We start from the raw sequence: 14250 nt of genomic DNA, 5'->3' as shown, positions 1-14250 counted from the left end.
ATTCCTGCAATCACACAAATTCAACAAGTTGGGTCATAAGGATGTGGAAAATGAAGAGAAAACACAATGGAATTTTTTTTAGTTAAACCGTTGCTTTGTTAGTGGCGTGCGCGCTTGCAGGTTCCATTTGTATTTCTTCTTTGGGTTGCCACCTTCCTCACCCCCCGCTCCAGATCATTGCCACTACTTCGGATATTACCATGGTGGTTATTATCATTATTTTTTTCATGAGTCATAGCACTGCTGCTCTTATTATTTATTTATTTATTACTACTGGGCTCTGCACCCACTGTGTTTTTTATTTTTTTATTTCATTTTCTTTGGTTCTTGAAGAATACTGCAAGGGACGGGGCAATTCCATGAGACATGAGGAGTGGCCGACTTCCCTTTGCGGCACGACAGCATTTTCTCGAGCATGGATACGCCGTTCTTCCTGCAACGCTAGGGGCGCCTCTCATTGAGCGGCTCCGGCCCGCGTTGGTTGCCTCCACAGTGGCACGCGCTCGGCATTTGACTGAAGTTCCTGACATCGAGTCAATGCTGAAGTCCAAGGCGAAGCTGTCTGATCCGCTTTACGAGAAGGTAATGACGCGGCTGCAACGGCGAAGGTATCTGTTACGCCTGTATCGCACAGAGAAGCGACGGCGCAAGCAGCTTGCCCAAGTTGCCGCCAAATTTCTTAACGGCAGAAGGAAGGAGGAGCTCACAGGCGAGGAGTTATGGACGCTAAGCGAGAAGCTTTCGACTGAGGCTGCTAAAATGTCGGGGAAAGGGTGTCAGTCTACGGTTCAGAATGATCCGCAGATGCTAAGGGCCATTAATGAGTATCGCTGTAATGTATGGATGACGAATAAGGAGCTGCAAAGTGTAGTGCGGGACCCTTCCTTCTGGGAGCCTCTAGGTGTCATTGCAACGGATGTTGGCGGCGTCGAGCAGCCCGTTTTGTTTAGCGATGCGTCAATTTTCCGTGAGCCGTATGGTAGCCCATTTGGTTATCACTGCACCGCCCCGACGATCGGTGTGAAGACAAACGGTAGCCATATGGTTGCGGTGTCCCTACTTGTGTTCACACACCGCCCTGACCAGCAGACAATGCCACTGTTCGTCTTGAAGGGCTCACACCGCTTTGTGAGGGAACAGTACATACGCCGTGTCCCACCGGGGGACCTGTCGCTGCCGTTTCTGCCGATGGAGTCGCACATCCCCGAGCAGATTAAGCGATTCCAGTTTGACAGCAGCGTCGTGGGAGCTCCAATGAATGGCGGTGACGAAATCAGCCCAGGCACAGTTGTGGTGCTTGATCCGCACCTCATGATTGGCATTGGCGCGAATGCCTCTACCGCACGCGTGGTGGTACATAAATTGAACCTGGTGTCCCAAGATGCGCAGCCCTTCATGAAGGCCCCCTCGTGGATTACAGCGTGGCGCTCACTTCCTGCGGAAGTGAACTTCGCCTCCCCAGTCGTCTTCCCGCCGTTCTTCCGAGAAGCAGCTCCTTAAGTGCAGTGCACTCTATCTCACACATGCACACACACACACACACACACACACACTCACTCACTCACTCAGAGAGAGAGAGAGAGAGTAAGAGAGATAAAGATGATGTGTAGTTCCTTGTCTGTTTCACCCCTTATCGTGGTGTCATTGAGAATATAGGGCAGATGAGACGTTCTGTTTTGTGTAGCGGCGTACAAACTGCCTGTTACAATGACCCCCTTTTTTTTTGTTCGTATAGTCTTTCTTCTGTGGAGGAGTGTCAACTCCGTGTTGCATATAGAAGTAGCTTATTCAGGTGCATGGATGAAAACCTTGTGGAGTTGCAGGGGCGCCTGACTGCAGCAGAAGATCGTGTTCGAAAGATGACACACTTGATGCTGCGTGCGGTATGGCAGTACGTTATACACCACCGTACATCTCCCATATCGGTTAAGAATTCGTGTGTTTCAGGCGCCAGAGAGAAAGTGCGCCCAGGTGCTGCTGTACCGCGACAAGTTTACAAGAAGAGTGATCCAACACCGACTCAACGTAGAAAGAGCAAGGGAGGTGTGGCGGACCAGGCCCGGCTAAGCCGTGAGCTGTACCGAACAGCTTTTGGAGCGGCACGCCAGCAGGTAGAGGAAGAGGCGACTTTGGGTAATTCTGAAGAAAATGGCAAGTGTGATGGTGTGCCTTCCGTGGCTTTGCTTTTGCTGCAATCTTCTCGGCAGCGAGCCATTATGGCTTTGTTTCTGTTGCGGCTTCGCTTAGCAGTGCACCAGCGGCGTTTTCTCCACGCTGAGTGTGAGATGCGCTACAACTATTATAAACTCCGCCGGACGCTGCGGGCGTGGCACCAGCACGCACGAGCGTCCACCTGCAGAAGACGGAGAATTCTCGAACATGTGTTACAACACTGGGTGGGATTTGTTCAACGACGTCGGCGCAAGCAAGACATCCTGCGTCGTTTTTGCGCAGGGCTAGTGAGGAGGCTTCATGCATTTGAGGCTGTTCGAGGGCGAAAGTTGCAGCAGTGTTTCATGCGCTGGCGTCAGCGTCTTGATGTATGCCGAATGGTGCGCGGTATGGAAGAATGCGCAACGAAGATGAGGAGGCGGCATAAGTACATTGAGGTTGATTCTACCCACCTGCGTGCAGGGGGATTTCTCATCATGGACCGTGTCTTCTCGCATTGGAAAGGAAAGACGGAACGTCGACTGGATGCACGACTGGCCGAATTGATGTACAGGCGGTTGTTGTTGCGTCATTCATGGAACAAACTCGTATGGCAATATGAATTCGCAAGGCAACAGCACACGCCCTCACCTTCCTCCACGTCATGCGAAGAGGTGGTGGTGCACGTAGACCCCCAGCCAGGTAAGCTCATGGTGTTTAAGGATCAATGTGCAGAGAAAATCGCCCAGGGGAGGTTGAAAAAGGCTGCTTTCGTAAAGTGGCGTTCACACTACCGCAACATGCTTTCAGATTGTTTTTTTGTCTTTAGCCGTCGCGTGCGAGTGTTGGAAGCGTGGATGCAGGCTCTTCGACGACAACGGGCTGCGCGCCTTATGCTAAAGGCGTGCTGGTGGCGTTGGCGTCAGCGCCTCCATTGCCGGCTGCAATACATACAAAGCCTCTACTGGAGGCGTCTGTGCCTGCTTCGGCGTGCCATGTTGCTCTGGCGTGACGAGGCGGCGAGCCGCCACCTCTGTAACCGCCACGCTCTGCAGTCATGTTGGGGCGTGTGGTGGCGGCGTGCTATGCTTTGCCGTGCACAGCGGCGGCTTGCCGTCGGTGCGCAGAGGCGTGCGTTGCTCGCATGGCGTGGTATCGCGGCGCGCGAGAAGCAGTACCGTACTATGTCGTGCCTGGCGGAATCGCTGCGGGAGCTGGTTCTTTTAGTTGGCTGCTTTCGGCGCTGGAAGGGGCGTCACGAACACGCGTGTCGTGTGCGCCTTGCTGAGGGCATACTTGGTGATTTGCGCCGCGAGAAGCAGCGGGCACGGCTGTTTCAACGCTGGAAGCGGTTAACGTTCTGGCCTCGTGCAGGTGTGAAGGCGGATTAGTTCTGTTGGCCGCAGTCTGTGAGGGTGCGTCTGTCTCGCCCTCACTCGCGCATGCACGCACATACACTTTTCTTTTTGTACATTGCGCCTTTGCTTTTTTCTTGTTTTTTTTTTTTTTTNTTTTTTTTTTTTTTGTCGGTCGGTGACACAAAAAAAAATTCCTTACGAGGGTAATGATCGGTATCGCTATGGGTCCGCTCTCTTCGTCGTCGTTTTTGTTGTCGTTTGGCCGAACGCACCAACGTCGGAAACAGCAATAAGACAGTTGATGTAGTTCTTTTTTCATTGGCTTTGCTTTTCTTATCTGCTCAATGCTTATTGTTCTCTCCCCTGCCTGCAGCGAGGAAGCTCAATAAAATACTCGAGGGAAAGAAGAAAGAAATACAACTCTCATTATCAAAGGAATACACCACTTTAAGTAATTTATATGGTACTTGAGCAAATGGTCGACCAAAGCACAGAGTACGATATCCAAGCCGAGCTGGAGCGCATCAATGCAAGCATTGAGAACTACGCAGTTCAGCTGGACGCCATCAACGGCGCAATTCAAACCATTGAAGAGGAGAACCAAAACGATGATGTGTCACGCCAGATTGTTGAATACCAGACGAAGTGGGAGAGCAACCCCGCAAGCATACCAGCGGAGGATGCGCTAGATACCATCACACGACTGGAGAACACACTCAGGATTGTGAAGCGACGCAACCACCTCCTCACCCGGGAGAACACGACGCAGGAGAGGCTGTTGCAGGATCGATCCAAGCTTCTGCTCAGGGAAACGAAGGTGTTCGACGAAATCCTGAGCAAGACGGGCTGGTATGAGCAGTACTCAGCAGACTTTGAGGAACAGGCGCAGAAGGCGGACGACATACGGGAGATGACACGTCTTGAGGCCACAGTGCAACGTGAGCTGCGCGCCGCACAATCGATTATCAAAAAGAAGGAAGCCGTCGTTCGCGATCTCGAGAGGCAGGTGGAGACTGGCGGTGAGGTGGAAGCGCTGCTGAACAACGTGTACAATGACATCCGTGTGAAGGAGCGTGACTCCCGCGAAGTGGAAATGAAACTCGCGAGGATGCGCAAGGACAACGAGAGGAACGATAAAGCGCTTACTCTCTTCGAGACACAGAAGCAAAACGCCTCCTTGACTTACATGGAGAACGACCGAGAGTTCCTCAAGGAGGCTGTAGTGCAGATGAAGGGAGTCTGCCGCCGTCAGGACAACGTCATCAAGGCACAGATCACTCGTCAGCAGCAGCTGCATGCCCGCCTTGACACCATCATGAAGTCCCTCCGTGAGATGAAACTGGAGAAGGAGTACGAACGCAACGTATCCAAGTCGGCGCTGGTCCCTTCGGCATCACGCGAGGAGCCAGAGGACGTCTCTAAGATTCTACCAGAGGGTGAGAATGTTCCGATTCACACTTACCGCCTCATTCACAAGAATAATGAGATGATGAACACCAACGTAGCCCGGAAGAATATGCTGGTGCTAGAGAAGGAGGGTGTCATTCAAGCTATGGAGGCAAGCTTGCTCAAATACGCCAACGCGTTGAACATGACCTCCAAGCAACAAGAGGATCTGAAGCTGAACAAGGATCTTGAGATGGATGAGCTCATGAAAGAGCTTCAAGACCAGCACAAGAATTACCTGTCTCAGCTTGAGCAGATCATGCAGGAAAACAACCAACTCAAGAAGAAATTATACCGTGTGGCACCTTCACGTGCCTCAATCAGAAATCACTAGGCAAAGAATTGGTGCGAGCGAGCGAATGAATGAGATGAAAAAAAAAATATCAAAAGCACCCCCAATGAGGAGCAGCTTTGCCACGCTGTAGATAAAAATACGTATGGTGTAGGGTGAGAGATGAAAAGAAAGTAAGAGGGAGGGTGAGAGAAAACTCCACACCTGATAGTGTCAACAAGCAGTCAAAAATGAAAAGGATGCAAAAAAAAAAATGCAATTGACACAAATTCCCTTTGCTTTCCTCTGTATGTTTTTTTACTGTATGACGCCGTATCTTTCGATGTCTGTTCGGATGTGCTTCTCTTGTTAATTGTGAAGAATGGGAGCGTCCCATAACCCGGGCGGCAAGCGACGTGGAGGGTTACAAGCAATAAGCAGCGCTAACGGCAGGCAATGCCTACTCAGAGAGATGTGAGATCGCCACCGTCACGTAGTTAAATGCGCTTTTCTCTTACCCTTCTTCTTGTTGTTGTTTGTTGCTTTTTTTTATTGGCTGGCTATGTGTATTTAGGGCAGGAAAAAAGGTAGACGAACTGTTATCAATAGATAGCAGGTGGACAGATAGAGTCAATACATACGAGACACACTTACCATGTGGTTGTTTTCACGTGGTGGTAGTAGTAGTAAAGGTGCCGCCGAACAGGGGACAGTGTCTTCGTTCCCTAATGCCGCTGACGCCCAGACGGTGTTGTTGAAACAGACGAAGGGCATTGGCCACGAAGAAGGCATATTGTCCCCGTCACTAATAGACCGTACAAAGAGCCAACAACTCGCCATCAAAAAAGGCGATGGCCGCGTGTCCTTCTTTGACACCGATGCAATCGACTGTATAGTGAAACGCTACACGAATGAAATGACTGTCGCCGATCGGCAGATGAAGCAAAAACAGGAGAAATACGACAAGAGTCTTTTACATTTATACGACTACGAAGGGGATAGAAGATATAAACAATGGCTCACGGACCAAGAACGCGTGCATGAGAATCTCAAAATTCATTGGTTGGATATGATGATCGACAAACCCTTTCACTGTCTAACGTACCTGGCTAGAGTTGGAACCACAATAGGATTCTTCTACGGCTTGGGACGCTCGCTTTACCTCTATCGTACAATGGACAAAATGTATGCCAAGCTCCATGGCGTCAGTTTCTCAAATATTGCAATTTACGAAATAAGTCTATCTGTCATCAAGTGGGCTCTCGTGTCGGCTGCTGGGACAGTGGGTGTTGTTGCTGGTGAGGCTATGACGAACATCGTGGTAACCGTCGCCACGGGGGATATATCCGTGCCAGATCGCACATGGGTTAACATATGGGCGTGTGGAACTTCATGTGGCTTGTTCGGTGGGGGGGTGTTTGCCGCGCTCCACGCCTCTTTGCTAACGTTCAGGGGGATGTCAGCAGCTGTTGCTGGCTTCACTACCATCAGCTCCCTCGCTGGGCTTACACTTGGCCGACGTGTCTACCATCCCTACGCTTCTGGGCGTCAGAATCGTATTTACGACCCTTACTGGCGTCCATGGTATGAGAGAAGGCTTAACGACGGCGGCGGGTCATACATGCGAGGAAAGTACACGTGAAAAAGCCTAAGGTAATACCAAATGCATGACTTATACAAGCTATGGTATTTGTGCTATGCTATGCTATACTCAAATCACTTATTCTCACCCTTCGCCAAAAAAAAAAGGGACTAACCAGAAAAGCTATACATCTAAAATGTCTACCTACGTCCACAACTACCTGTCCGACGCAGTCAGGCGCAACAGGGTCATGGCGATTATGCAGTTCCTTCCGATGGCGTTGGAGGGGCCCGTGAGGAATGCTGGCTGCGACTCGCTCGCCCAGTCGCTCGGCAGCCTGTCGAAGATGGCGGATGCCTACCGTGCAGTTAACCGTTTGGCTTTGGTGTTTAATGCACTTGCGCCCGACACTCTGAAGAGTCTGACGAAGCCAAAGGAAGACAACGTTGTGGCCCGCATTGAGCTGATCTCGCACATATTCCACATTGGATTCTGCTTTAACGAGTCTACATTTGTTCTGGCGCGCTTTGGTGTGCTGAGGAGCGAGCTGATGCGCTTTGGTGGACTTGCCGTGACATGCTGGCTGTACACGTTGGTGCTGGGCATCATCCGCCAGGCATACCTATTGGCGAAGCACAGCCTTTGCTGCTGCTCCAGTGCATCAGATGCTCAGGGGAAGAAGGTTGTTCCGTACACGCGCGAGGAGTGCAAGCGTGCTGTGGTGACCCTCGTGAAACTGAGCTGCTACGCCGCGTTTGCAATGACATGCCTCCCCAAGGGCAAGCCGCAGCTGTTGCGCGAGGTGAGTGGTCCCTTGGTGCCCCTGCACAAGCTGATTTCGGCAATGGCGCCGAACAAGCTCATGCTGAACGACAGCATGCGTGGGCTTTTGGCGCTCACCGCGTCTGCGTGTGATTTCTACTAGGGAAACTTCAGCTCTGGCCGGTGACCGGTCGTATAAGAAGTCATTTAAAACTGTTTTACATGTTTTTTTTCCTGCCCAGGCTTTAAAAAGGGCGTTAATTTCATCAAAAAACACACCAGAAAAAAAACGAAATGTATGTGCCGACTGTGGTGGAGGCAACGGCAGGCGGTCTGGTGCCGCAGCGGGACTCCGGCACTCTCTGAGCTACCTGCCTGCCGCCGCCCCGAAACGTCTGGGATGTTTTAGCCTGGATCGTTATGTGTTGTCCCTCTGCTGAATGGACGCCGTAAAAACCGTGGAATGGGTACTTTGTAGGTATTCCATTCCTCCTCCTCCGCAGCACAGGCATGGGTGCAAAACTTTCCGGAAAAAAAATCCTAATGTTGTTCTTAACCAAATGCAGTGGCGGACAAGAGTTAAACCGCTATGGGTTTAGCCACATTGTAAAGGCTGTAGTACATCTTTGCTCTTTTCATTTCCATTTGCGTGTTGAAAAAGTGGCGCGTTCACTGATTCTTGAAGGTAGGGAACCACGCCACCAAATCGTTTTTGCCTTTTTTTTCAGAAAAAAGGATGCTTGGCGACATTGTAAAATTAACATTCGGTGCCGTGCTAGGTATAATGTTCTGCCTCTTGTTCGTTGGTGACGCGATGGAAACAAATAAGAATCAAAACTGCAATGCTTGCTCTCCAAAGACCGAATTGCGGCGAAATACGCGGCGGTTGTCGCCAATTAAAAAAGAACGGTCGGGCATGTGTTCCGTGTGTTTGTCGAAACAAGCGACTGTGCTGTTTCTTCAATGCCGACACTTGGCGGCATGCGGGGAGTGTGCTGCACAGCTTTTGAGGAAAGGCATGCATCGCTGTCCGATCTGTAATCAAATATATGAAAGGACCATCAATGTGTACGTTCCCTGAACCTATTCTCTTTTGTTTTGCGTTCAGCGTTCTGGTGTGTTTCATATAAAGTCAACCAACCTCTAGAAGAGCGGAGTACGGGCGATTGTTTCCTCCGCATCTGTTTTCGATTTGGATGAGTTACACAGTATTCATTTGCAGTACGTGAAAGTTCCGACGTGCCGCTATGCGCGAGTGAGCTGCAAGCGCGCGTCTCCACTGGTACCGTTCTTATCCCAGACTGGCCTTTTGCTTCTTTTCCAGTGCCTGCGCATTACACCTCCCTACACTGCGCCAATGTGTGTGCTGTGTCTTTCCATCAACGTTTCTTTGCTTGTGTGGTTGTGTGACTGCTACTCTGTTTATTTATATGTTCTTCTCTTTCTTTCTTTCTTTTTGTTTTGTCTTGGCGCGCGCATTCGTCGTGTCGGTAGATTTCACATTTTTTCGTCAACCTACAGCCTATTACACTCACCGCACCAGACATGTCTGCCCGCATCCACAACTACCTCTCCGACACGTGGAACCGTGACAAGGTCATGGCGATTGTACAGTTCCTCCCGATGGCGTTGGAGGGACCCGTGCAGAATGCCGGCTGTGGCTCGCTCGCCCAGTCGCTCGGTAACCTGTCGAAGATGGCGGATGCCTACCGTGCAGTCACCCGTCTTTCACTTCTTTTTAATGCACTTGCGCCCGACACTCTGAAGAGTCTGTCGAAGCCAAAGGAGGACAACATTGTGGCCCGTATTGATCAAATCTCTCACGCGTTCCACATTGGATTCTGCTTTAACGAGCACACAGCCGTGCTGGCGGGTCGTGGCGTGCTGAGGAGTGAGCTGTCGCGCTTTGGCGGAATTGCCGTGCTGTGCTGGCTGTACACTTTGGTGCTGGGCATCATCCGCCAGGCATACCTGTTGGTGAAGCATAACCCCAACTGCTGCTGTGCCATTGCACCTGAGTCTCAGGAGAAGAAGAAGGTTGTTCCGTACACACACGAGGAGTGCAAGCGTGCTGTGGTGACCCTCGTGAAGCTGAGCTGCTTCACCATCTTTGCAATGACATGCCTCCCTGAGGGCAAGCCGCAGCTGTTGCGCGAGGTGTGTGGCCCCTTGGTGCCCCTGCACAAGCTGATCACGGCAATGGTGCCAAACAAGCTGCAGCTGAGCGACAGCCTGCGTGGGCTGCTGGCGTTCACCGCGTCTGTGTGTGATTTCTACTAAATTCTTTTATTTGGCAACATGGGATAGTGATGAGGGAGGCAAATACAAAATGAGGAATACAAAACGGTTTTTTTTTGATATAGGGTTTTTGGTGGTTTCAGATGATCTGCCATCATGTCGATCAAATGATAGCACTGCATGAGGTGGTGAGATCAAGCGCGATGCTGGTGAGGCTCATCGGTGGTGTTGTGTTATAGAGGAAGACTTGTTTCGCGTTTCTTTCAAAAGATATGCTGGGAGAGGGAGAGAGCTGTGTCTAGATAGTGCCATCCAGGTGTGAAGGCTTATTGAAGGCAAAGGAAAACCAAAAGAGAAAAAACGGATGTAAGAGGGAATTGAGTAAAGCAAGTCTTTTGAAACGCGGTTTTTTTTTTTGTTGGTTCTGTTTAGTTGTTTTTCTTTGGTTGTTTCAATTCCCCTTTTTGAGCGTGAAAGGTCATAGGATCCGTTCGTTTCGGCCTTTACATTCCTCTACGTGGTGTGTCGTGGTTGTCTGCTCTGTTTGTCGTCGTGACGGCTTGCGATATGTGAGGTGACCGTTGTGTTTCAGTCTCTTTTTTCTCCTACAGCTTAGTAGCGCGTGTTTTGGTTGGCCCGATTTTCTCTGTCGCCAGGGATGAGTGGCCGGTCCTTTGACACGCACCACCCGAAGACATGGCAGCGTGATCGACTTGTCGCTGTCGCTGAGTACACTGGCGTGCTAGCCAGTGGCCTCGCGGAGTCTGCGGGGTACATCTCTGTCGAGAGATCCGCGCGAGCCGTCGCTCGGCTTCTATCGGAGTACCGCTGCATCACGCGGATATGCAGTTGGTTGGTGGTGTTGGGCGACCTCTCACCGGCTGGTGTGCGCCGGATAGTGCACGCGTCGCCGGGTATCTTCACTGTAATTGCTCGCATTGCAACAACAGTTGCCTTGGGGTTGTTCCTGCTGAGCGAAGAGGTGGCGCTACTGGCTGCGGGAGGCGTGGTGCGTGGATCGTTGCGCCCGTACGCTGCCCGATTGGTGCCTATATTCTTCTTCTTTTACAACCTTTTGAAAATGGCAACGAGCGTTGCGCTGCTTCGGGCGACAAAACGCATATCGTTTGAGGCCACTGACACTCAGAGTGTCATACGCAAACGGCGGTACAAGGAGTTGTTTGTCACATTTATGGAGGGCACTGGATACATGATATACGCCATGACGTTGCTGCCTACTAATACACCACGCCTCACACAGGCGTTGCGTGAAGAGCGTTGGGTTGATCGCTCATACGCTGTGCTGTCCTCTCTGTGCCCGCAGGCGGTGCGGGTGAGTTCGACTACGCAGGGGATCATCGGACTCGTGGCGACTATTCCTTCGTTCTTTGGGTCGTCGTGAGGGCTGGGATTGGCACACCACCCGAGGGAGAGTTGCCCCGAAACAACAATTGAGGGTGTCAACATAAAAGAAAAAAAAGAGCGAATTAAACAAAAAAAAGGAAAAAAGAGGGAAAACCTCCATTTTTTTTTTTGTTTTTTTTTTGGTAGCTCTATGAAAGACAAAAAAAAAAAGAAAGGAAGAAAGAAGCTGTTGCGAAGTGGCATATCTGCGTACATCACTATCTTTCACTCTGCTCGAGTTGTTTGTGTGAGCTGAAATCACAAAGATATCTCTGGTGGTGCGTGTGGCATGACTTGCCTTTTTTTTTGCCTTGATTATTATTATTATTGTTTCTGGTGGTGCCGTCTTCTGTCTATTGCACCGGCGGCTCTAAAAGGGGGTGTTGAAAGGAAAGTCAAAATGAGCGTCATGCCCTTTGATCATCAGGACAAGTCAACATTTCTTTCCATCCGGCGACAGGCACCGCTTCGCTCCATTATTTCACCCTCTCTTATGGTGGCGGACTCGACGCAGCTGCTGCTGGATTCCCTCCACGTGCTCTCCTCCGAGGGTGGGGCCGTTGACTGGCTGCACGTGGATGTTATCGATGGTCACTTTGCGCCGAACATGTCCTTCTGCCCCGACACTGTGTCTGGGATTCGTCATCACCTTCCTCATGTCTTCCTTGATGTGCACATCATGGTGGAATACCCCGACATGTGGGTGAAGCCGTTTGCCGAGGCCGGAGCATCGCAGCTTACTTTTCACCTGGAGGCTTCGAAGGACCCGATTGCGCTGGCGCAAAAAATCCGGGCGGCTGGCATGCAAGTTGGTATTGCCATCAGTCCTATGACGCCAATCGACAACCTCATTCCGGTTATCGATGGCGGCCACGTTGACATGGTGCTCGTGATGACGGTAGAGCCTGGCTTTGCAGGGCAAATATTTATGCCAGGTCCTCTTTCAAAGGTGCGACAACTGCGTGGGCTCTACCCACAATTGAATATTCAGGTGGACGGTGCCATCAACCTCGACACTGTAGACGCCGCTGCTGCTGCTGGGGCCAACTGTTTTGTTCCAGGGCAGGCCGTTTTTAAGGCCAAGGATCGAAAAGAGAGTGTTAAAGAGATGCGGTGCACTATCGAACGTCACTTGAAGAGATCACGCCTTTGAGAGGAAAACAACAACAACAACAACAAATAGCAAAACGGCATCTCGGTGGTGCAATAGAGCAAAGACCTTCGTGAAGGCCAAGTTGGATCTCGCCTATTGTGGCATCTTCACTTTCAGGGAATACAAAGCGCGAATGTACGAATTGCATAGTTTTTTGGGTTTTTTGTTTTGTTGGGCTGTGAGCATGACGCAATTGTTTTATTTCGGAATAGTGGGAGTCCCTTTTATGGATAAAGATAAAAGCTTTGTAGGCATGCGTCGTTCGATTGATGATATGGTCTCCTGCTGTCTTCTACTTTTCTTTTGCGAAGTAGGAGCACCAGCACTATTTGTGACGACAAACTATGCCGAGCTACACGGATGAGCGGATCCAAGCCACCGTCTCGGAGCTGAAGCCAAAGTTCCTCAAGGCCTTCAATGTAGCGTCAGAGAACGACGTCGAGTGGCTTCTCTTCACGTTTGCCCCTGGTCGTGTCAACTTCATGGGAGAGCATGTTGATTACATGGGTGGGTACGTGTGCCCCGCCGCGCTCAAGGAGGGGTGCCATATTCTTGTCGGTCGCGTGCGGCACTACCACGACGGGAAGCTGCGCTTTGCCACGGAGGATGGCAAGTATTTCGCACTAGACCGTCTTGGCCGGGCCAAGCATGACAAGACGTGGACAACATTCATTCGCGGTGCGGCGACACTGGGACTGAACCATCTCGGTCTACCCATTGATGCACCGGAGCTACAGGGGTTTTGCGCCATCTCAAAGGGCACGCTGCCGATGGGCTCCGGCATGAGCGCTTCCGCCTCCTTTGACGTGACGCTGCTCTATGCCATCACGACGGTGGCGACGCGGCGGCACACGGCGATGCGTTATGTGCCTGGCACGCCCTACCCGATTCTTCCGCCGCGTAGCAGGGATGAACTCATTACGCTGGCAAAACAAGCGCGTCTCATAGAGACGGAGTTTTGTGGTGTCAACGTTGGTATTATGGATCAGTTTTCCTCGATCCATGCGACAGAGGGATCATTCATGGCACTTGATTGCGACTCCTTGACATTTAAGTCGTATTCCTTGAAACCTCTGCTTGGAGACTCTTGTTGTTTCCTTTTGATAAACTCCATGATTCGTCACGAGCTGACTGGCTCAACAGCGGGTGGATACAATACGCTGCGCAGCGACGCCGAGGGTGCGCAGGTGGTGGTAAGCCAGCGGAAGTTGAATGGTGCGCCGTTCAGCTTCCGTGAACTTGCCAGAACACCGCAGAGGTTTACAGAGGAGGATCCAGTTGCCTTTGTGGAGTCGTGCAAGCCCTACTTTACACCTGGTCAATACGATCGTGGCATCTTCAACATCGCTGAGCAGATCCGCACGCTAAAATTCATCGAGCTTTGCACTCCCGAGTGCCCCCTTAGCCAGGAAGAGCGCTTCCGAAAGGCTGGTGAATTGCTGAATGCGACCCACCAAGGGCAGCGCGACCTCCTCAAGATCTCCACTGATGAGCTCAACTTCATTCATGAAGCCATCAACCGTGAGGAAGGTGTGAGCGGCGGCAGGCTGATGGGTGGTGGCTTCGGTGGCTGCATTGTTCTTCTTCTGAAAAAGAATGCTGTGGAGCGTGTGGTACAAAATGTGCAGAGTGGCTTCAAGGCGAAGTTTGGCGTTGTGTGTGAGGTGTACCCTGTTGTGCTGGGTGGTGGAGCCTTTATTGCCTCGTTGTGGGAGGGGGCACATGGAAAATTGTAAATCAGGAGCAAGGGTTGTTACAATTCATGGCGTCTTTTTTCTTTTTCGTCTTGTTTTTTTATTTTATTTTCATTTTCCATCTCTTCCGCATCCGCCCATTAGGCAATGATGTGGCGGGTGCGTGCTGAAGATATCAAAACGCAACCAAG

The 14250-nt window shown here is 51.0% G+C and overlaps 10 protein-coding genes across 10 annotated transcripts; all 10 read left to right on the top strand.

The window, feature by feature from the left end:
- Window positions 1-366: 366 nt before the first annotated feature.
- DQ04_01051090 (hypothetical protein) lies at window positions 367-1500 on the top strand (the record flags this gene model as incomplete). The annotated part of the gene is made up of 1 exon (XM_009310134.1): window positions 367-1500. The coding sequence occupies one exon, from the start codon at window positions 367-369 to the stop codon at window positions 1498-1500; it is 1134 nt and encodes a 377-aa protein (XP_009308409.1).
- Window positions 1501-1796: 296 nt separating this feature from the next.
- On the top strand, window positions 1797-3542 carry DQ04_01051080 (hypothetical protein; the record flags this gene model as incomplete). Its single annotated transcript, XM_009310133.1, has 1 exon — window positions 1797-3542. One exon carries the CDS (start codon window positions 1797-1799, stop codon window positions 3540-3542), a length of 1746 nt encoding a protein of 581 aa, XP_009308408.1.
- Window positions 3543-3984: 442 nt separating this feature from the next.
- Window positions 3985-5289, top strand: DQ04_01051070 (hypothetical protein; the record flags this gene model as incomplete). Its single annotated transcript, XM_009310132.1, has 1 exon — window positions 3985-5289. One exon carries the CDS (start codon window positions 3985-3987, stop codon window positions 5287-5289), a length of 1305 nt encoding a protein of 434 aa, XP_009308407.1.
- Window positions 5290-5881: 592 nt separating this feature from the next.
- On the top strand, window positions 5882-6868 carry DQ04_01051060 (hypothetical protein; the record flags this gene model as incomplete). The annotated part of the gene is made up of 1 exon (XM_009310131.1): window positions 5882-6868. The coding sequence occupies one exon, from the start codon at window positions 5882-5884 to the stop codon at window positions 6866-6868; it is 987 nt and encodes a 328-aa protein (XP_009308406.1).
- A 136-nt stretch (window positions 6869-7004) lies between these two features.
- Window positions 7005-7733, top strand: DQ04_01051050 (Gim5A protein; the record flags this gene model as incomplete). Its single annotated transcript, XM_009310130.1, has 1 exon — window positions 7005-7733. One exon carries the CDS (start codon window positions 7005-7007, stop codon window positions 7731-7733), a length of 729 nt encoding a protein of 242 aa, XP_009308405.1.
- A 573-nt stretch (window positions 7734-8306) lies between these two features.
- On the top strand, window positions 8307-8651 carry DQ04_01051040 (hypothetical protein; the record flags this gene model as incomplete). Its single annotated transcript, XM_009310129.1, has 1 exon — window positions 8307-8651. The coding sequence occupies one exon, from the start codon at window positions 8307-8309 to the stop codon at window positions 8649-8651; it is 345 nt and encodes a 114-aa protein (XP_009308404.1).
- Window positions 8652-9115: 464 nt separating this feature from the next.
- DQ04_01051030 (Gim5A protein) lies at window positions 9116-9850 on the top strand (the record flags this gene model as incomplete). The annotated part of the gene is made up of 1 exon (XM_009310128.1): window positions 9116-9850. The coding sequence occupies one exon, from the start codon at window positions 9116-9118 to the stop codon at window positions 9848-9850; it is 735 nt and encodes a 244-aa protein (XP_009308403.1).
- Window positions 9851-10466: 616 nt separating this feature from the next.
- DQ04_01051020 (Gim5A protein) lies at window positions 10467-11210 on the top strand (the record flags this gene model as incomplete). Its single annotated transcript, XM_009310127.1, has 1 exon — window positions 10467-11210. The coding sequence occupies one exon, from the start codon at window positions 10467-10469 to the stop codon at window positions 11208-11210; it is 744 nt and encodes a 247-aa protein (XP_009308402.1).
- A 402-nt stretch (window positions 11211-11612) lies between these two features.
- On the top strand, window positions 11613-12365 carry DQ04_01051010 (ribulose-phosphate 3-epimerase; the record flags this gene model as incomplete). The annotated part of the gene is made up of 1 exon (XM_009310126.1): window positions 11613-12365. The coding sequence occupies one exon, from the start codon at window positions 11613-11615 to the stop codon at window positions 12363-12365; it is 753 nt and encodes a 250-aa protein (XP_009308401.1).
- Window positions 12366-12709: 344 nt separating this feature from the next.
- DQ04_01051000 (galactokinase) lies at window positions 12710-14101 on the top strand (the record flags this gene model as incomplete). Its single annotated transcript, XM_009310125.1, has 1 exon — window positions 12710-14101. The coding sequence occupies one exon, from the start codon at window positions 12710-12712 to the stop codon at window positions 14099-14101; it is 1392 nt and encodes a 463-aa protein (XP_009308400.1).
- Window positions 14102-14250: the final 149 nt, after the last annotated feature.

The sequence above is a fragment of the Trypanosoma grayi genome, assembly GCF_000691245.1.
Source record: "Trypanosoma grayi strain ANR4 Tgr_105_V1, whole genome shotgun sequence".
Lineage (NCBI taxonomy): Eukaryota > Euglenozoa > Kinetoplastea > Trypanosomatida > Trypanosomatidae > Trypanosoma > Trypanosoma grayi.
The sequence above is the reverse complement of the archived record's forward strand: the minus strand, read 5'-3'. Positions and strand labels throughout refer to the sequence as shown.